General features: G+C 34.3%; 1 protein-coding gene across 3 annotated transcripts in view; it reads left to right on the top strand.

The window, feature by feature from the left end:
* Positions 1-23,038, top strand: part of LOC150077873 (WD repeat-containing protein 91) — a 217,373-nt gene that overhangs the window by 30,314 nt on the left and 164,021 nt on the right. For all 3 annotated transcript variants that reach the window (XM_090384218.1, XM_090384217.1, XM_090384216.1), the window contains exons 2-4: positions 2,421-2,685; positions 9,778-9,900; positions 14,137-14,219. In XM_090384218.1, coding sequence (XP_090240344.1) covers positions 2,421-2,685; positions 9,778-9,900; positions 14,137-14,219 — 471 coding nt within the window. The remainder of the gene's footprint in view (positions 1-2,420; positions 2,686-9,777; positions 9,901-14,136; positions 14,220-23,038) is intronic.

Raw genomic sequence — 23,038 nt, 5'->3', positions numbered from 1 at the left:
AGGCCTAAACCTTGAACAATATTTCTTAATAGGTATGAAACTTTTAGTAGCTTCCACGATTAATTCCTTGAATGCTTCCCACTTAGAATTTGCTGTTGGTAACATCGTCAGTTGATGTTACTTGATGTTACTAGTTGATGTCAGTTGATGAATTTAAAAACTGTCAGAGACCACTGTACTCGCCTTTATGGAAGCAAAAACCCTTTCCTTTACCCCTTATTGTAATTAAATCTTTAAGTAAATCCCACGTCAGTACACTGTGATCACTGCCACCTAGTGGTTCTTTTATCTGCAAATTCCTAATAGATGAATGATCACTGCTGATAACCAGATCAAGAGTATTACTTTCTCTGGTTGCCTCTCGAACATGCTGCTGCAGAAAACAGTCATCCAATAAATCCAAAAAAGTCTTACTAATGTGTGAGTAACCAACCCACAAGTTCCAGTCAATATCTGGGAAGTTAAAATTCCCCATTATAAGACATTCCGATTTACTAGCCCACTCTATTTCTCTGTACAATTGTTCATTGTACTCATTCGAGTCATTAGGCCTATAACACACTCCTACTCTAATTTTTGCTTTCGCAGTGCTTATGTCACACCAAACTGACTCAACAGTGCACTGTTCATCTATATCAACTGGATGCACTTCTTTTGATTTTATGTTTTTCTTTATTAACGGCGCAACACCTCCTCCCTTCCTCTCCTGTCTATCCTTTCTGTACACATTGTACTCCCCAAATTCCAGTTCAGCATTCCTTATATCTGTGTGACACCACGTCTCTGATATCCCAACAATATCCGCCTTTGATGTCTTGACCAACACTTCAAATTCATCAGATTTATTTACTATACTTCTAGCATTGGTATACATGCAAGTATACATGCACCTATTCCTATTCCCAGCCAATCTAACACATCCCATATACCCACCTGTTTCACGATGACTGACATCCGTCCCTGAAACCCCCAACACCCCTAGCTCCAGGTCGCTACTTATTCTAATAGAAGTTGTGCAAGAATTACCTTCACCTCTGCATTACGAATTGATAGAATGCATTACGAATGTTCGCCCAGACTTTTAATGTTTAAGGTCGTCCACTATCTTTGTTGTGCACTAAACTTCATCCACGCATAAAAAGTTGGACCGGTTTTCGAGCCCGTGCCCACCAAATATGGAGGATGCGGAAAGGTCAAAGAAAGACCACTGTATATCCCCGGAGCAATGGCCTTAGTTGCTAATGCTCCTAAAAACCAAATAACAAACAGCATAAAAGGTTGGAACACTTTTTTGGATCTTTCCTATACATCCAGTGATAATTGCATTGAACCCAAATTGGTGAATTTGTAGCAGCAAGCCACAAAACATTGCTTTTTCTTGAACAGTAGCCATTTTGTTTCATGGGCTTTTGAACCAATGATTTATGAAGTACACGGATGATAAATTTTTTGAGTAATTCATTGTAACAGTAAAAATCACATCTATTATTTCGAATCGGATCAAAAGGTATGGGCTTTTCTAGTAATGATTTTTTGAATACTTTGTATGTTACATGACATTTATCCTCGCATATGGCAATAAATGAAAATTATGTAGTGAACGTGGTGGATAATTCTTACATTATAAGATAAAAATTAATTTTTTTCTTCAAGAGCCTTTTGTATTAACTTTAATTCTTGATGGAATTAGTACTGCATTCTCTTATCTTTATTACGAGAATTGTCTTTCTTCCCCAGTATTCATGTCATAAATGCTAAAAGTTTTATTTTTGTGAATAAAAAAATAATAATAAAATCAATTATGATGATTTCAAATGATTGTGTTGTTAATTATATCTATATGGTGTTCAAAAGTGGAATCATCAGCAAAATACTTTATTTGCAGTATGTTCAAGATAACTACTACTTATTCAAATGCTTTTTGGGAAAAAAAGTTTCATAGATGTGAGAAGAATTCATTGTTCTTATAGCTTATCTGTTTGATGGATGAATCAACTTGTTCAGTTTGATGAATGAATCAACTTGTTCAGTTTGATGTTGGAGATTAGTTGTATTATCAGTTTCTACAGTGTAAATTTATGGCTTAACAGTCCCAGAAAGGAAAGTCTAGTAGATTTAAATTTTTAAATTTGGCATTGTAAATGTAAATGTTTCATCCAGCCTATGAGAAACTGAGAGTGGATAGTGTAACTGGCCACCATCATGCTTGAATCATTCTGGCTTGCATTAAGTAGTAGTATAGTATCTTATATAGGGTGTCTTGTGAATGTTAGTTCAACTAGTCAATGATACCTTAAAACAATGAACAAGAAAACTTGCTGTTGGTTCCAGTATTTTTGGACACTTGATAATACAGAGTCATTTTGTATTCCTAGAAAGTTAATTTAAAATGTCATTCATCATTTGAAAAACTCTTTCAGCCTGATAGAATTGTTGACCATTTGAGCACGTGTATTAATACCTTAGACCTGACTGCACTACGAGATGCATGGACTCATCTTGATCAACGAGTGTTTTCTCGTCTAGAGCATTCTTTTTTGTCTACAGCCAAGAAATTAGAAAATGCTTTGCTGAGAATGTATGTAGTAATGTGCATTTCAAGTGCTCGTCAAGATAAATTGTCAGAATTTTTTGAGAAAATGACTTCAGAACTTCAGGGGCATTCAGAATGGAAAGACTGGTTTGGTGAGTAGAGAACATGAATTAATTGAAAATAAAAATTACTGTCATAAATTATATAATAATTAAACTATTATATTTTATTTAGTCATTTTAGGTTTGTTAGGAGAGATTCATAAGTACTAATGTATTGCTATATCTTTTCATGCCATAAATACTGTTGTGCAATCAGATGCACATGAAGTTCAAATGCAAATAGGCTATGGTATTCTATGACTAGGTGTATGTATATGCTGATAATTACAACATATACATACAGCTAGTCCATCTTTTGTTATCCCATTCACTCTTCAATATACAAAGAGTTCTAATGCTGTGATTAGTTTGTATGAAGTTTGTTTGTTAAGCAATATTCCACTGTGTTATGTTGTATCAATATAAGAAAGTTTGAATTCTGCCACCGTTATAGCATTACTTCCAGGTTTTTTATGTATGTAGCAGCATAATGAGTATCAGAAATGTATTTGTTGGGGATATAAACTATTTCCTATGTATTGTTGTAAATCCAATGTTGAATTTATAGCAATACACATTTTTTATAACATAATCTTATTACATAACGTAATCTAAAATACCATAGTTTGTAATAATGTAAACTAAAATACTATAAATTGGCATATATTCTGCTTATTTTACTGTTTATGCTACTGTCAAATAAGCAGGATTAATGTGTTATTCTTTTCAGTTACTTTTTGTGAATTGTCTTTAAATTAAATTTAGACTAAAATCATGCCTCAGACTAAAGCAGCAAAGCAAAGGGTTCAAAGTAGTGAAAATGCATTGGTTTAGGAAGAACTTCTGAGGACAGTTCTCCTACAAATCAGGATTATGTAAAAGTCTGCATTATGGAAAAAAAATGACTAAAATATATAAATGCCATATAAAGCATAAGAAAATATGCAAATTTGTATTCGGTTATTAACCATATATCATGTTAAAAACTTACATAGATGAACAGATACGACTGCATTTGATTGATAATTGAACTGTAGATAATAAATAGTGGAGAGTTCAGTTCTGCTGACAGAGAAATTGCCATTCCATTCTGCGGAGAGTCAATGTGATTAACAGGTTTTAAACAGCTACAGATGAATCAGTCAAAAACAAGGCTGTATACAGTCAACAAGTTGAATGATGTCTTATGTTAGCTCATAGAAGAAACAAAACATCTCTAGTTGTGCTTCAGATGATTTGTGAGTAGAAACAGCCTCTTTTATCTCTACAGGGACACCAGATAAACATTTGTATGTTTTACATTATCACTGTAGTTCTTGTATAGAATTTCTTTATACATCTATTTGATATTATTAAATTAAACAGTACAGTAGACAATGTTGAATATATTGGACTTCTCATTATAGACCATATTTGTAATAATAGACATTTATTGTATTTGAGTATGCAAATATAGCTTCTTGACAAGGGAATATCTCAGAAGTATATTCCGCCCAAGGAATAATCTCAGATCATAAAAAAGAGTAATCTGAGATATTCCTTGGGCGGGAATGGTTAGGGCTGTGCAAATGGGAGGTGCATTGGATGCACTGCTCCAGGGCCCCAATAGAGGGAGCCATCAAAGTCTCAACATAAATGAGGCCCCTTAATCCCTTTTGCATCCAGGCTCCCAAGTACCTTTGCACAGCCCTGGGCACGGCGCATAGGCAAACTGCTTTGAAGATTTTAAATCTAGTACAGATAATCAAGTGCTTAAAAACTACATTGGTGTTATTGTTAATTTCTGAATTGGAAATATATACATAATGGAGTCAAGGTTTTGTAGTATTTTTTTTTTTTTTACCACTTCTTCAGTGACTGCAAAGACAGTAAATAAAGGTTATTATGAAATTCTTAAAATTTTTTTTTAGCAGAATTAAAAGTTAGTAAATTAAATTTAGATCTAATTCAAAAAATTTTATTTTAAGGTTAATTTTACTAGTAAATAACAATATGCAAACGCTTACCTGCTGCTCGATTATTGAAAAGTTTTGCAATATCACTATCACGAAAGATCACTTTGGTCACAATAACTTGTTTATGGGTGAAACCAGTGGTGTATTTGAGCTGGAACAACGTCCCGGTACTTTTTTCTAAATGTCTTCATAGAAAATCATTAAATTTATACACCTAATATTATGAAACAATGGCATAATCAAAGGGGAGGGAGAAATAATATCTATTTTACCCATTGCTACTAAAAATATATTTCTAAACAGTATTGTTAATAATATGAAGACTGAGCATTAGTACATATTCTACTGAATTTACTGAAGGAATTTCAGCTTCAGACATAAGAGTTGTGAATTCTTGAACCAAGCAAATGGCCATCTGAAATTGATCTTGGATTTGAAGAAAATGAAATAGAATCTCTCTGTAAATGTTTTAATTTATCTTTCACAAAATGTTTGAATGCCTACAGGGATTATTTAGCTAATGGTGGTTGTAGCGTGCCCACAGATTTGGAATATTTAAAAACTTATTCCAAAATTATATCTTGCAGTTCTTTCTGAATGCGAGCGTGGCTTCAGCAGTACGAATTTAATATTAACTGAGAAAAGATCCCGTATTCTTGTTGAACCTGTGGCAAGCTACACGGTCCACCACTAGAATTATGGAATCCATATTTTTATGTCCGAAACTTGGTTGCATTCTCTTCGTTCTGCTGTTGACCAACAAACAAAAAGAGCAGTCACACAAGAATACATATTTGATCCTGTATGGGAATTTCTATGATTCTTTTGAACAGTATTTTTTATATTATTTTGGAGTTTTTGTTTTCGTTTTTTTCTTTTCTGAATTTTAAAAATTTTTTCTCTTTGTTTTTTACTTTTGAAATTTTTGTTTAATAGTTATAAATAAATACTGAACAAATATTCTAATCTTTGACTTATTTATTTTTGCAAATGAAAAAAAGTAGGTAACTATTTGTAGTTAATTTCCGAGTGTTCTGGTACTAATTTTTTAGCAATACACCTCTGGGTGAAACCTATATATGTGTGTGTGTGTGTGTATATATATATATATATATATGTATGTACTATCATTGAATTATTTTTATTAAAATGAAATAAATAAATAAAACTGTATACAGCCTTGTTTTATTTAATTTAAAATATTGGATATATATATATATATATCTGTATTAGGCGATGAATTATTAGTAAATTTTAACATTATAGATAACCTAAGGTTAATGAGATCAGCACCAATTAATGTCATCTAAGTGAAAGATTGTGCATTACATCGGTTTGTATTGATATGTTCTAGATATGATAGAATATGGTAGATTAAAAATATATCACATTAGCAATGAGGTAGCAGGTTGAGTGAGATAAGGTGCATTCTGCAAAGGACCTGTGCGTCAAAAACGCCCAAGTAACGTGCAAAGGCCAACGCCAGCACTGTGGCAAAACCTAGAAGTACAATATGTAATATAAGGTGAGAGTAAAACAAAATGAGATAAAACGTAAAGCAAAAAGAGATAAAAGTAGTAACATAAATTCAAATATGATAGAGTAAAATTATAAAATAATAAGGCAAAATTATAAAAAAAATGTTAATTATGGGTTAGTAGATATATTGAAAGGGACTTTATCCAGGGCTAACCCTCTCAATATATCGGCCCATAATTAATGTAGCTATCTGTTTCTGTTGTCAACTGCCTGCATAACTAGGTTCGAATATATGAATATATTCGAATATAAGATAGTATAATAGTAATAATATAGTTCCAAAGTAGGTGAAGTTTTTTCCACAGTGCCGGCGTTGGCCTTTGCACATTACTTGGATGTTTTTGACACACAGGTCTTTTGCAGAATGCACCTTGTCTCACTCAACCTGCTACCTCATTGCTAATCCGATATATTTTTACTCTACCATATTCTAGAACATATATATATATACAGGTGACCCCCCGCTTAACGCTGATCATTCGTTCCGGAAAAACAGAGCGCTAAGTGAATCCGCGCTAAGCGAGCGCCGCTTTCCCATAAGGTAACATATGTATTTATGAGCTGCGGTCGGTGCCATAGGATATTTCCTAATGAATAATAAACAGTAATGAAAAGGTGCACAAATGTCGGTCAAAATATTTAATATTCGAATATTTGCACATATATAAAATATTCTGCATTGCATACGTATAATTATGTGGTAACTTAATTTAAAGTAAGTAAATTTAAAATTCCAATTAAAATAATGAATTTAATTTAATTGATGAATTTAATCATGACAAATGTGTGGATTTTGAGTTGAACTTTGGCCCTCTTCCAAATAAACTAAAAGGGGTATTAATTTTAAATCCCCCGCAGCGTTACAAACAACAATAAAGTCAACCGATCCTTCGCCGCTTTGAAACCCGGCATGTTTTTTTCTTCTTTCAATATGAAACTTCTTTTAGGCATTCGTTTCCACAAAAGTCCTGCTTCAGCTATGTTAAAAACTTGTTGAGAAGTATAACACATAATACCCCTCTTCAACAATTTTAACAAGTTCTTTTTTGAAAGTTTCAGCTCCTTGATCTGCACTTGCGGCTTCTCCCTGGATTTTAAATCTATTCAACCAGCCCTTACCAGTTTTAAATGGTTCCACATTTTTTTTTTTTTTTTAGGCGAGTTTTCTTCAGATCATCATATTGGCTAATCTCTTTCTCTCTCTGTCTTTTTTTAATATTTAACTTAACTGAATTCTGCATTGGAATATTATCTTCAATAAAATTAAAGTCTTTCCATTTCAATCCTAATAGCCGGCCTAGTCCTAGTTGCTTGCAGTGGAACAGCTATCTTTCCCGCTGCAAAAATTAATTCTTTATTTTTTTATAATTGTTCTTACAGTTAAAGTTGCAAGTCCTAAATTATGGCACACATCCGTTTGTCGTTGACCGGAATCGATTCGCTTCAAAACGTCTAATTTAATTTTCAAATTCAGTCTTTTTCTTACATTTATAGTCTTCATGCTGCTCTCAGACGTTGCTTTTTCATTCTTATCAGCCATTATTAACTCTTCAAAAATGTAACTGCATTGGTTGCATTAATTATGATACAATGTTCAAGTAAACTTTCCGTTACGCACGATGTCTAATACTCTACTGAGCGATGACTAGACTTCGCATAAATGCATATAACGCAAATATTACAAGCAATATACTTGATCATTTTTTAAAATGTTGATCTCGGAACTACGTAACAAGTCACTGTACTGAAACTAAATTAGCGTGCGAGAATATTTCACTGAGCGTGGGAAAATTTCTCAAGTCGGCGTGGGAAATGTTTTAATGCTGTTTTGCTATTCATTTTCAAGCTATCGACTCCATCAAATGAAACGATTTCGTTAAATATGCCAAAAATGCAATCTGTAAAAGAGCGTTATAGTGATCTGTGACAGCGTTATAGTCAGATACGGGTTATAATATAAGAACAGCGTTATAGCGAATCAGCGTAAAGCAAACCGCGTTATAACGGGGGCCTGCTGTATATATATACTGTGGTTGTTTACTTAATCTCATTACCAGATGGTTTGGGGGACAAGTCTAAAGGACCCTTATCCACCAAACCACCTTAGACTCTTGTTCACCAAACATGAGTTTAAGGGTTACCATGTTTGGTGGTAATTGGTAATGAGATTAAGTAAACCAAAGTATGTATATATATGTTTTACCCATAAATAAATGAACAACTTGTGACTGAAGCAATCTTTTGTGATGTGTAAACACTTACCAGCTGTCTTTGTACAAAGACAGCTGGTAAGTGTTTACACATTATTGTTATTTACTGTATAAAATTAACCTTAAAACAAAATTCTTCGAATCAGAACTAAGTTTGATCTACAAAAACTTAAATCTACTAAAATTTTTAAGAATTCCATAATAATAACCCTTAATGTTATTACCACTTCTTCGGTGACTGTCTTTTCAGTCACCGAAGAAGTGGTAAGATGATACCACAAAATGTTTTACTCCATTATGTACATATTTCCAATTCTGAAATAAACATAACAATACCAATGTAGGTTTTGAGTTCTTTATTATCATAAAGGTGATTAATTAAGTATTTAACTTGTAGTAATTAATAGTTAATATTAATTAATACTAGTATTACAGACCATTAAAAAATTGGGATACTGTCTGTAGCAGAGAATTCTATAAGAAATTATGAAGAAAATAGCATGTGCTACTGAGCATAATGTTTTGTGTGAAATGGTGGCATGTGTTATTGAGATAGCGCGGGTTTCAAGTAAGATTTCATGCTGAGATTGTTCAGGTCAGTAATTATCAGGAGGACTTAAAAAAAATGTTGAAAAGACTGGTGCTGTATTGCAACTATGTGTGCGCTTGCATGCGTGCGTGCCTGCCTGCCTGCCTGCCTGAAAATGTTGCACATGTATAGGAAGAAGTTGTAGTTCTCAAAATCTGTAAAGACACCCTGAAAATCTAGTACATCTTTCTCAGTATTCTCTTTCCCTCTTCGAATTAACCATTGTTCAACTGTTCAACAAGATCTCAATGCTTTGGCACAAAATTCAGATATGATTCTCAACTTTTGCAGTTTGTTTCAACAATTTTTGGTAGACAGTGCAATGGTATTGCACAATTAGTTTATAGGGTCTTTCTTATGGTGGAGCTGTCCATAACTGCTATTACAGTTATTACTTCACAAACATGTCATCTTCTATGAATTTGAATATTACCTTGATACCTTGTCCATGTGGAAGTTTGGAGGAAAAAAATCTTAGTTGCTTTTCGCATCATCAAAAAATGATCATATAAATATTTAAAATGTAATGATTGAGATATATGTTATAGAAAATGAAATATACTTTAGGTGTTGATTTTTATTCTTTTAGATATTCATTTTATAAATTTCTTGCCCCAATGTACATGTGTATTTTATGCTTTCAATAAATTATCTGGTTTTTAACACTTGTGTCAAGCATGAATTTGTCTGTTTAGAGTTGTTAAATTTCAGATGTAGAATTATTCATACTGTAAATAATTTCTTTTAGCTTTAAGAACTGATTATTTATTATCCTTTTCTGTAAAAACTTACATAATAATATATAATAGGGTAAAATTTTAAGTGATTATTTTTCTTTCCTTCTCTTCAGCCTTGCCTTTTCTGAAAAACCCAGAAGAGAATCCTATATTTCAAGTATATTTTACTCGTCAGTGGCAAGATACTATGTTGGTATCACTGCACAATTTCATCAGTGTTGTATTTCAGAGTATGGGTAAGAAAATATTATGCAAATGAACAAAACTTTTTTGTAATTTATTAAAAGTTATGTACAACTTTTTGTATATAACTTGCTTAATTGTTTCATTTTAAATCTGAATCAGTAATAATTTAGATAATAAATCTTGCCTTATGAATATGGGTGAAATTCAAATGGACAACTGAAATTGAAAGTGAAGTTAGAAATAGATAATTCTAAATTAGAAATGATTTATCTTCATTTATCTTCCTTCCTTTTGTGATATTTATTGTCTTAGTTAACATCAGATTTATGCTTTACTTGTGACATGCTTCAGCTCGCTTGTGCTCTCTCTCTCTCTCTCTCTCTCTCTCTCTCACACACACAGTATGATATTGTTTCCGATGCAATTTCTCATGACTAGTGATGTCTGTAAAAATATAAATGATCTCAATTTCCTTGTTTTGTGTGGAATTCTAATTTTCATGTATTATTTTTATCATAATTTAGAATTGGCAATATTATAATTTACATTTATTATTTTGAAAAATGGTATTTTTTCAATCACTCCTGTTCATATTATCATTTTAGATTGATGATATCAAGTTTGAATATCTGAAATTAAGATTATAAAGGTTTTTGATATACGCCTCATATACCAAAAAGCTTTTTATTTTTAAAAACAAGGCATATGCATGAATTGTTGACTTGTTGAGGATTAGAATGTATGATTCTCAGTCTTAATAAATTATCTGGTTTTTACCATTTGTATCAAGCGTGAATTTGTTTGTTTGGAATAATACAGTTTGAGATGTAGAATTATTCACACTGTAAACAATTTCTTTTACCTTGAAGAACTGATTATTATCCTTTTCTTTAAAAACCTACATCATAATATATAATAGGTATAAGCTTAAGCTTATGTTGGAAAAAAAAAATTGCAGCGAACGTTCGACTTATCTAGGGGAGGTCAGGTCAAAATTCAGGGAATCATGGGTAAAAATGGGATATATAAGGACTGGTTCAGTAGCGTTAAGTAAAAAAATTGTAGAGGAGTATAGAGAGAAGGAGTTATAGAGGGAGGAGTTGTAGAGAGAGAGAAGGAGTTATAGAGGGAGGAGTTGTAGAGAGAGAGAAGGAGTTATAGAGGGAGGAGTTGTAGAGAGAGAGGTATTGTTCCATAAGGGAAGGAGTTTCATGAGAGTAATAGTCGGGAAACAGCAAGAATATTGTCGGATTATGGACAAGAGGATTTGCCGGTGTAAGGGCATGAGTCATTCGGAGTTAACAAGTTTGGAAGCAGCAAATAAGTTAGTAATCGAGGAAAGTTGTGTTAGGGAATGGTAATTAGTTATAGTTATGCAACTAGTAGTTTCAAGTGTTAATAAAGTTAAAAATAAGTGGGCAGTTAATAAGTATATGCCACTTCAAAGTGAGTTTGATAGAGGAGAGTTTAAGCTGATGTGGAAACCGTTAAAGAAAGTGCTAGAAGATAAAGGAACTGGTCCAAAAGGTCGGAGAAGTGAAAATAATTGTAAGTACTGTTTCGTATTATTATTTCTAGTCAAGAGAATAATCCAAAAAGGAGAAGAAAGGCATTCTGAAATCCTAATTGTGATATTTTGAACTAGCCTAAGAAATAACTGGATAAACAAATTGGATATTGTAAAGGAACTATTGTTTCAATTTAGTAACAAGATATGCTGAATGAACTTATTGTTTTGGTTTATCCCATTGAGGAATGTTTGTAATAAAGAGTTTTGTTGATCAATTTTGTAAACCTTTAAGTCAATTTCTATAATTAAACATGTTATACTTTTTAAGTGTGTTTGTCAATTGCCTCACTCAATTCCTAGCAAAAATACAATTAAACCTGAAATCGTGTAGAAGCAGTCAGAGGCCCAAGGATAACTTGATAGTTTCCATAAATAAAATTAAAGTAGGGTTTAGCTTAGTTGGCAAGGGTATATGGTTAATAATAAAAACCAAAGAATTTATGCCTACAATTAGCGAGGCAAAGTATAAAACAATACCCTTACGATTGACGAGCCAACCAGGATTACAATTGGCAAGTCAATGCAATAAGAACTAATAAGGTAAAAGGTAATGCCTACGTAGGTTAAAAAATTTAACTTGTTCACGCAAAGTATTGTAAACAGTATTACTTACTCACCTATAAGTCTTATAAACATCTTTGACACTGAGGAATGTTTGATTCAAGAGAAAATGAATTTTCTCTCTCTCTCTCTCTCTCTCTCTAACTCACATGGGGGGAAACCAAGCATTTTTAATTGGTAAGGCTTACCTATGGTCGGCATTAGGAAAGAAATAATTTAAAAAAAAAAAAAAAAAACACCACTTGGTTACTGTTATTATTAAATCCCAGAAAAGCTAAGGATCAGCTGCTAAAAGACTATAGTGAAACCGCTATCAGTGACCACCTCCCCGATGAGACCACCTTTACAAAAGACCAATATTTCTTAGAATGGTTTTAAATAAGTGTCCTGTGTATTAAAGCTGTATTTTCTAGGACAACCACTCTGACTCAACTAACCCATTAATCCTGTTGTTTGGTGTGCAGTGTATTCCATAGATTTCTAAGAATCTGTAATTCTCTAAGATGATCATTGTCTTACATGACCATTATTCCTATTGTTTGGCAGTCGGTATATTTCATAGATTTCTAGGATATGTAATTCTCTAATATAACTTATCTTACTTGACTAGCCATTAATCCTGTTGTTTGGTGGCCAGTATTTTTCACAGATTTCTATGAATCTGGGGTTTCTGACGTAACTCTATAAATATTGCTACCAAATAGGTATTTCATTCATTTATTTCTGATTTATCCATCTTTGAATATAGACGTGATGGCAGAAAAAGGAAAAATGAAAATTTTAAGTTTAGAAATGAGAGCAAAAGTTATAGAAGATGCAGCAAGGGGTTTATGACAAAAATGGTTTGCAGAAAAGTATAATTGTAGCAAAATGCAAATTCAAAAAATTTTACAAGAAAAAAATGATATTGAAGAAAAGTGGATTTGGAATGCAAATAAAATTATTCAATGAGGAAACATATCAACCATATCAAGAAATTAATGAGTTAACATGTGCCTGGTTTGATGGTATTCATGCTAGAGGAATTCCAGTAAGCTGTCCAGTAATACAAGAAAGAGCTTTGAATTTTGCAAAAGCTCTAAAAAAAAAAAAAAAAAAGACATTTTCTACTAGCATTGGATGGCTTAGTAAATTTCGTAACAAAAATAACTTTTTTTTTTTTTTTTTTTTGAGGACTGTGGTGAAGGTGCACCTGTGAATGAAAATGATGTAGAACAGTGGATTTCATGTTTGCTATCTCTAACACAACAATGTGAACCCAAAGACATCATTGCAGTAGATCAGGAGTGGCCTACTTAATTTGTGATGTGATCTACTTTTTACCTTCAAAATGTGCCACGATCTACCATCTCAAAAATTACACTGCACAAATCGAGGGATGACTGTATATTTAAAATTCGTCGTGATTGACCGAAATTAAATCCGCGATCGACTGGTAGATCGCAATCGACTTGTTGGCCACCCCTGTTGTAGATGAAACTGGCCTCTTTTACTGTGCTTTACCAAGTAAATTGTTAGTATTTAAAGATTCTAATTCTTTTGATAAAAGAAATGAAAAACAAAGAGTATCAGTTTTACTGTGTGTAAATTCTTTGGGACGAAACGAATAACCATTGATAATCAATATTGCGCTGAGACCAAGATGTTTTAAAAACATGAACATGACATCCACGAATGTTGATTGGTATACCAATTAAAAAAAAAAAAGCATGGATGACCAGTGTAATTTTTTTTCTGAATGGCTTCATAATTTAAAAAAAATAAAAAAAAATTATTGTTTCCAAGGTGGAGTAGCATTCTACTTCTGTTAGATGAAGAACGAAATATGTCAGCCAGTATTATTGACTGTTTATTAGATAGACACTGATTAAGGTTGGTGAGTTGAAGACTGTTCGTGGGTGCTGAGGACAAAAACTTACCTACTGTGAAGTGACAGGCTGAGATGCTTTCATAGGCCATTCTCATTCAATTTTAGTTTCAAATAAAATTAATAGTAAAACAAATTTTGGTAATGTGGATGAGAAATTCCTTAATAAGATGTGGATAGAATCTGTTTTTAAGCTTAGAATCTGCCATTGATAACTTAATGAGTACTTCAACTTCATAAATTTTGAATTTGTGAAAATAAAAGAGCATTGATACTTTATTTTTTTAGCTACTCCAACACTCTTGAGCTACGAAGAGGAACTGTTTCGGCTTAGTGCTCTGCAGGAACAGAATGAAATGTTACGGCAGCGAGTAAGCATACTTTTGATTGCTACATCTTATTTTAGGGTATCATTATAGTATATGTGATTAATCATACTTGTGCGTCGTAATGGATCTCTGAAATAAAAATATAACTATATATGTAAACATCAAATACATATATACATACATACATACATATATATATATATATATATATATATATATATATATATACAGGATGATTCACTACCAGTGCGACAAACTTGCAGGAGGTGTAGGGGGCACAAAGACGAATCGGAATCACATAGCATTGCAGGGTCCGAAATGCCTTCGTCATGCGGTTGAACGGGAGGTCGCGTGAACAGTGATCATCCCACTGGAAGTCAGCATTTGCGAACCGTTTCTGTTGAAGAAACCAAGTAGCAAAAGTCCTCCGGAGTGGATAATCCGCAGGCTCCAATGATTGGATGCGTTGCAGATGGTATGAACTCATTTGGTTTGTTGACAGTATCCTCCATACAGTGGATTGGGAAATACCCAATTGTTGGCCTATCGCTCGAGTACTCGTACTCGGATTGCCTTCTGCAAGACATAGGACATTCTCCTCATTGTCTGGCGTCCTCGTCATTTGCTCTCGATTCATGGTACCTCTTGTGAAACAACCAGTCTCACGTAACCTTCTGTGCACACGTGTGAAAATCGTATGATGAGGAGCATGCCTGTGCGGGAAATGTTCCTGGTACAAGCACAGAGCCGCGCCCGTTACAGTCCGCAGCTCCATACGCGAGGTGATGTCGGCCAGTTCAACGTTTGAATACTCGTCCATCCTACTGCCTCAGGAACTGGTTTGCAAATGCTGACTTCTAGCGGGATCGCTGTTCACGCGACCTCCTGTTCAATGTCCTCTACCGCATGATGAAGGCATTTTGGACCCTGCAATGCTATGCGATTCCGATTCGTCTTTGTGCTCCCTACACCTCCTGCAAGTTTGTTGCACTGGTAGTGAATCACCCTGTATATATTTTAATTAAACCATATAGCTTTTGCTGCATTAAAATTTCATAATATTTAATTCTGGCTTTTCTGTTTGCTTCTGTGTTTTATGTTACTGTCAGATTTTAAATGCAGTGAATACTGCAATAAATTTTTGTGTGAACTCTAATACAGTTTCCACATGGGGATAGGGGGGGGACTCTAATAGATTGTAAAAATAAATTAACAGCTGTTGTGGCAGCTGTTAAACCATTCCCATGGATAATTTTTAGTCATGCATGGAGTTGATAGCAGAGTACGTGCATTAGTAACCATTTACATTACCTTAAGACTATGATGACCTTACTGCTCACAACACAGAAGGTGCCTCCGTAGCCAGGTGGGCAGGAGCAGCAGTGCATAGCACACACTTCTTGATTAGACCGGGGTTTGAGCCCGTGACCACCAAATATGGAGGATGCGGAAAGGTCAGGGAATGACCACCGCATATCCCCAGAGCAATATGGCCTTAGTTGCTAATGCTCCTAAAAACCAAATAACAACAACACACAGAACAAAATTTGTAGCGCCACAAGTTCACTAATTATTGTCTTAAATGGCACCACCAAAGACTGGTCTACCATTTATATTTATTTAAAAGATGAGCTACTAATATGACATTATATGTCAGTACAATGTTCCTTATCAGATAGTGTGACCTCAGCCACACTATCTGATACAATTGAGACAAGATGGTATCATAAAAAAGGAAGCTTTGTTTCTGTAGTGAATACTAAGATTATTCAGTACTCAAGACAGAAAAATCTTCACTTATGATGCATGGTGATTTATATCAAACTGTGTATTTCAATAATATAGGACTATGATGGATAATTTGTCCAACTTAGAGACAAATGTTACCATGGTTCCACCTAAGTTGCTAATATCATTTTTAAAATGCGTGCCATCACCAGAACAGGTGAATTTGCTATACATTTAAAAAAATCTGAGATGCCACCAGGATAGCTGATTCGAAGTTTCCTGGCTTCTTATCAGCTGGCAAGTGGTCTTTATTAGTAGACATGTGCCAAACTTCTTTTCAACTAAGCGATCCTGAACTCACCAGTTTGAACCACCTGCTGGCTGATGTGATAAACAGTTGTTCTGAAACAGACTGCCATAGTATTATCTCATCTCCTAAATAAAAGGCATACCAGCTATTTAGTATTAGTAATGGCAAATGATGCAAGGAAGCAAGCTTATCCAGCATTGGCCAGAAAAAACTGCCCACATCATCTGCTATAATCCTTAACTTATTCAAACTATAGCACTTCCACAGTGAAGGTTGGAAGTTTATTTCAACGATCAATTATTCCCTGGCTGAAAGTAAATTTTCACATATCTATTTTTGCAACCATCCTTTTTTTCAATTTAAATTATTTATTCCCTTATGTAAGTTGTACAGGAAAGAATAAGAATACCATACACATTTAGTTTAATGAAACATTTAAAGCCTTAAATAGTACAATCAGCAGGTGCCTAATTTCCAGATGCTGCAATTTGCAGAACTGAAGCCTTCCTTGGTAAGGGTGCCCCATTTTGTACCTGTGAATAATCTTGTTGCTCTTCACTTCGTCCATTCTGACAGATCCACATCTCTTAAAATTAGGCTTCCCTGATCTGTATCCATTATTCAAGATGCCATCTAACCATTGCCTTGTAAAATGGGATAATCACAGCATGGATTTGTTAATGGGAGACCTTGTCTGACCAATCTGATTATGAAGGTGATCTACTATGATACCTTAACAAAGGAACTGGAACCAAAAAATAACTTCAACTTCATATACAGTCAGATTTCATTAAAGCTTTTAATACTGTTCCACATTAAAGTCTGCTCTACAGATTGCCATTTGACATTAGGAATGAAATACTACTCTAGATAAAGGTGAGGTGATTTTAGTTTTTAGGAGCATTAGCAACTAAGGCCATATTGCTCCAAGATGTATGGTGGTCATTCCCTGACCTTTCCGCATCCTCCGTATTTGGTGGTGACGGGTTCGAACCCTGGTCTAATCAAGAAGCGTGTGCTACGCACTGCTGCTCCTTCCCACCTGGCTACGGAGGCGCCTATAGATAAAGAAATGGCCAAGTGACAGAAGGCAGAGTGGTTATTAATGAGCATAGCATTCTTCTTAGACTGCTCATTTTATTAGAGGAGTCCATCAGATTCAGTGCTGGACCCTTTGTTATCAACGTTTATTAACAATACTGATGAGGAATATCAAGCTAAATGTCTAAATTTCTAGAAGATACTTGCTTGGCAAGTGGTTTATGACAGTGTTGTTAAACCTCTGACCTAGTTGGGCTGAGAAGTGCAAACAGCAGTTTAACATTGATAAATGCAAGGTATACATTGGATGTACCACACTGAAGGTTGTAGAGAATGAAAAAGACAAAGGTAAATGTACAGTCAACATGAAATCCTTCAGGCAGACAGATTGACAGACTGCTAGGACAGCTCACAGGGTTCTGTCGGTGATGTGAAGGAATTTTGTCAGCAGAGAAGATGTGTGGTGAGTGATGTGTAGCTGTATAGTGAGCATGAGTGTTGAGTGATGTGTAGCTGTGTAGTGAGCACGAATGTGTAGTCTGAGCTATGTAGTGTTGAGCTGAGTACTTGCTTGAAGGGTCCTTCATTTTAATTCCTTTGAGGGTATTAGGCATGTTATGCTTGCTCTCATATATACCTGTATACCCAGTGGTATGCTCGTGAGAGCCCATTGTTATTTTTTTTGAAAATTTGCGAGTCCATTGTTGAGACGATCATTTATTTTACAAATGAAATCCTAAATGTGAAATTGAGTATCCAGAGCCGAAACTACAGTGGGGTGAGCGGGGACCCCATTCCCAGCATTTTAATGGCGCAATCGATCGGTTATATATTTTAAAATTGCTTCATTTTTTGATATAATTACAGTCAGACCTCTGTTTGACGAACATCTTTATAGCGAATTTTTTTTGATTCCCCTTGGTAATTACATTTAAAAGTTTCTGTTGAACAAAGAAAATTTCTATGTAATGAACGGATTAGAAGAGACAATTGTGTATGAATTGTTCTCACCTCTGGCCTTTAGGCAATTTAGGTTATTAGAAAGTGCGAGTTAGGGTGAAAAGGATTACCATTTCACAATTTTAGTGGCGTCCATAAAACCTATGCAGTCACATACCGAGAAGTTGCACTAATCAATATGCTTTCCATAGCCAGTCAGAGGATTAAGAAGATTCTCGACACGGATTATAACCTCTGGTCAATCTGTGTTGTGGTTCCCCTTTACTCCGACAAACGGACATATGTTTTTCAGAGAAGTGAGTGATCCACGCCTTCCAATAAATTTCTCTTGTCTGTGTTTACATGGTCACAGTAGCTCAATATCCGTGTGATCCGACATTTTGCACTGTATTCAAAGAACTAGTGACAGCAGCAATGTAGAGTTGGATTGAGGCATTGAGATATTAGGGGATTGAGGCAACTAAGATATTATATAAACTTTACGAAGATTTTGAAACTTTGTTGAGCATTTTTTTTAGAACATTTAAAAAATGTTCTAAAATGTAATGGCATACAGGCAATAATTAAAAAAAAAAAACTATCACCAATCTTCAAAAAACTAGCGCGAATTAAAGATGATCGCTAAAGAACTTGATGTGGAATGAGCAGCTTGTAGCTTGCGGATGGCAATTGTGGGTTGGAGGAATTATCCCGCTTTGTGCAAACATTTTGAATCAGAAGTTAAATAATCCAGGATTATTAAATGGACTTTTAAATTTTGAATTTCTTAACCATTTAGCACTAATGATTGACATCCTGCAGGGATTCTCTTACCTTTCAGAAGCTTTACAGAATCACTATGGTAAAAGCAGATAAGTTAATTATTCGAACTATCAATGCTATTGCTAATTTGAAAAATTCTGAAGGAAATTATGAAGCTAAAATTGAGAGCACGTTGAAGTTGAACGAATTTGAAGGAATCAAAATCGAAAGTAAAAAAAAATTACCTCGTGACACGTTATTAAATGCATTGTTTTATCCCTAAAGTTATTAATGCAACAGGATGATTTTAAATTAAATAAAGAAAATAATGATACCATTGAAAGAAATTTTAAATATATGCTACTCTAAATCGTGGAATGTGAAAGAACTTTCGTCTCGGTGGCAAGAGGGTGAAAACCGAATAAGAAATTTAAGTTTTCTGATAAAATATGAAATAAAAATTAATGATTTTGGAGATTTTGTCGAAGACAGTTTATCTTTAAAATCGAGCGAAATTTCCTTTTCAATTAAAAAAGCCAAAAATACCTTTGAAACCACTGCGATTAGCAGTGCTGAAGCTGAGTGAGCTTTCAGTGTAATGAATAATATTGAGTGAATGAATGAATAATGTTGACAATTAAACATGTTGCACATTACGATGACCATACATCTAAATGGAAAACCATTGCTTCAATTTGATCCAGATCGTTACGTCAAATCATTCCTCTGTAATCATTGCTCAGCTATTGAGCAAAGCAGATCGACAACAAATATTAATGAAGAAGTAAATTGTATATGGCAATTTTTAGAATAAATTTTTCTTGAATATTTGTGTAATAATTTTTTATGTAATATTTGTGAAAAAATGTTTTGTAATAGTTTTTATATTATTTGTGATATGGGAAATATTTCATGTTATTTTTTATTTGCAATATTAAAATTCTGTCATAAAAAAATCTATCCATTATTTTCCGAGTTGTTAAAAAAACGACGAATAAAAAAAGTTGCACATGTGCCTAGCAGGCACGGTAGATGGTTTATGTGTAACATCCTTCGCATTTCTTTTAGGTATATTGATTGCGAAATAAAAGAGCTTTTGTAATGTAAATATTTTATTGAACATTCGGAAATTTTTATAATTTCTGGAAGACAAGATACAATGGATTTATGATAACTAAAGTAAGAGATGTATACTTGCAATTGCAACATATCTAAATATCTCTGGATAACTGAGTCGATTGAAGTACCGATCTTGTAGTTGAAGCGACATATTCAGCTGTTTGGGCTGCGTATGTTGCTTCAACTACAACCTAACAATGGAACGTAACGAAAATGGGAGACGAAAAAAGAAATTGACAAATATTTGTATTGTTACTGTCATATGACAAATACTTGTATTGTTGCTGTCATATGACAAATATAATCACTGTATAATCACATAAAGGTTATAAAATCACCTTTATGTGATTATGATGTCGTCATATAACAAATACTTTTATTGTTGCAATCATACTTACTGCAGTAGTAACTTCAAGAAGTATGATTGTGGCATCATACTATTCAAAAATTCTAAAAAGAACTCCAGACACTATTGTATTGAGGTATCATTGTAAAGGGAGGTATGACGACGAGGTTTTTAAGTTTTTTTTTTTTTTTTTAGTAGACCTTATACACATACACTTATTTGCATGGTTAAGGGGGTAACAGGCCCATCTGTCCACCCTCCCCCAAACTGCTCCTGACTCCAGATATCATACTGGTCAGTCACGAAAAATGCATCACACGCACTAATTACACTACTTGTAGTGGGAGCGTGGGAAGCGCCTCTGGTGGAAACCACGGATGACATCACTTCCGTGACCAATCAAAAAGCGAGCCCATTGTTAAAATATTCACAGCTCACCACTGTGTATACTTATCGGAACTCTGAGTTTGCACTTAAACTTAATCTCATGCCCTTGGAACTAGGGCTTACAATACCGGGATCCCGGTAATTTTTTTTTTCAAGTATTGATACAAAAAATACTGGTTTTTCGGTACTAATTTTAAAAAAATAATTGTTTATAATTTAATCATAAACAATTTTATAACCTTTATGTGATTATAATGTCGTTATCTCTACTAGCAAATGTTCGATAAATCATCGATAGGACACCATGCAACATTGCAACCTGTCCACAATTCTCAGACAACTTCATGTCTGACCGTATTATAACTCCCACGTCCCGTTCCTCCACTACTAACTTTAGTTCAACTCCACCAAGTGTATAAGTTATTTTGGGGTTGCTGTTCCCGGTGTAAGACCTTGCATTTTGCTGAATTAAAGCAAAATGCAAGGTCCACTTTTCTGACCATCCCGGAAATCTATCTAGGTCACTCTGAAGAAGCTCTGCTTGGCAGCAATCATTAACTACTCTACTGATCTTTAAATCATCTAAGTTTAGACCTCACGCCCTTCATAGATGTCATTTAAGATAATCAAAAACAACAACGGTCCCAATACTCTGATCCTTGGGGGACCCCACTTCTTACATTAACCCAATCTGAGAAATAACCATTTATTACAACCTCTGCCTTGTGCCCTCAAGCCATCATGCTATCCATCTAAGGATTTTCCCTATGATTCCAGCCTTCTCCAACTTATAAAGTAACCACTCATGTGGGACTGAGTCAAATGCTTTGCTGAAATCCAAATAAACAGTGTCAAAATTATTCCCTATATCCAGCTCACGAGTGACCTGTCAAAATGGCTAACCAGATTTGTTAAACATGATTTTCCCTTTACAAAACCATGCTGTGTATCCTACAGAATTCCATTTCCATCTAAATGATCCTGAATTCCACCCTTGATCATTGCCTCCATGATTTTCCCTACTGAATTTAGACTGGCCGGTCGGTAATTCCCTGTTACACTCCTAGAACTGCCTTTATGTTCCAGTTTACACCAATCCAATGGAATCTCTCCTGAGTTTAGTGATGCTCTCATAACTAGCCTTAATGGTTCAATGCACTCACTTGCCCGCCTCCTTTAAGATTATAGGGTATATGCCATCAACCACAGGAGCCTTACTCGCCTGTAGGCACGAAAGTTCTCATTAAATAATCATTTGAAATTTCAACATCATGAATTACGTTTTTTTCATCTTCACTTCCATAATATCTCATTGACACTAAGGGTTTTTTTATGTAAATATCAATACAAAGTAACTTGAGTTCATCTGCAACATCAGCTATGTTATCTAATACTATTCCACGCCTATTACATAAGGGTTCAATCTGATTTGTCCTTCTGTTCTTTGCATTTATATATGTGAAGAATTCCTTAACTGCACTCTTGGCTCTCTTCTTTATTCCTTATCCCCCTCTCTTTGCTCTCTCCCAGACTCAGTAAAGATACTATAGTGAAAATTATACTTCACTTAATAAAGTCTTTCTCCTTCAGAAATGATGAACATAATTCAACCATAGAAGACCAACATGAAACAGAACATCAGTGTTCCGCAATAAGAAATTACCTGACTCCAATGAGATTTTAAAAGATGAACTTGAGTTGGAAATTAATGAAATACTTTTAACTATTCCCCCCCCCCCCCCCCGGAGTCTGCTGACGAGACTACTAGGAGACGGTCGTGTTCAAAGCCGCTAAGTGGATTTTTCTTATTTATTGATTTGAAATTATTGTTTTTCTAAAACTTTTGATTTAAATTTAGTAGTATAACATTATTTTGTGATTTTCTGATTAATTTGGTGTATTTATTCTTTACTCGGCCTTGTAATTGCATAAACGTATCGGTAAGGGTATCCACGTGTTTGCAACTCCACTGAACGAGAAGTTCTTTAGCCATATTTAGCCGCTTGATTGAATATTTTTTACATCGAATTATTTCTGTAAGTAGCTTATAGACCTAGTAAAGATCGTTAGTTTATTCTGAATTGAGACAGCGAGATTTGAAAGTTAATTAATACTTAAGTGTCCGTAGATATAAAGTTCGTAAGTTCCCGCCTTTGTGATACGATAGTTATATACCGTACTAGATAGCGTTAGTTGAGGCGCCTCCGTAGCCAGGTGGGAAGGAGCAGC

Source organism: Mastigoproctus giganteus, chromosome 11 (assembly GCF_048544385.1).
Source record: "Mastigoproctus giganteus isolate SK-2022 chromosome 11, ASM4854438v1, whole genome shotgun sequence".
NCBI lineage: Eukaryota > Metazoa > Arthropoda > Arachnida > Uropygi > Thelyphonidae > Mastigoproctus > Mastigoproctus giganteus.
The sequence above is the reverse complement of the archived record's forward strand: the minus strand, read 5'-3'. Positions and strand labels throughout refer to the sequence as shown.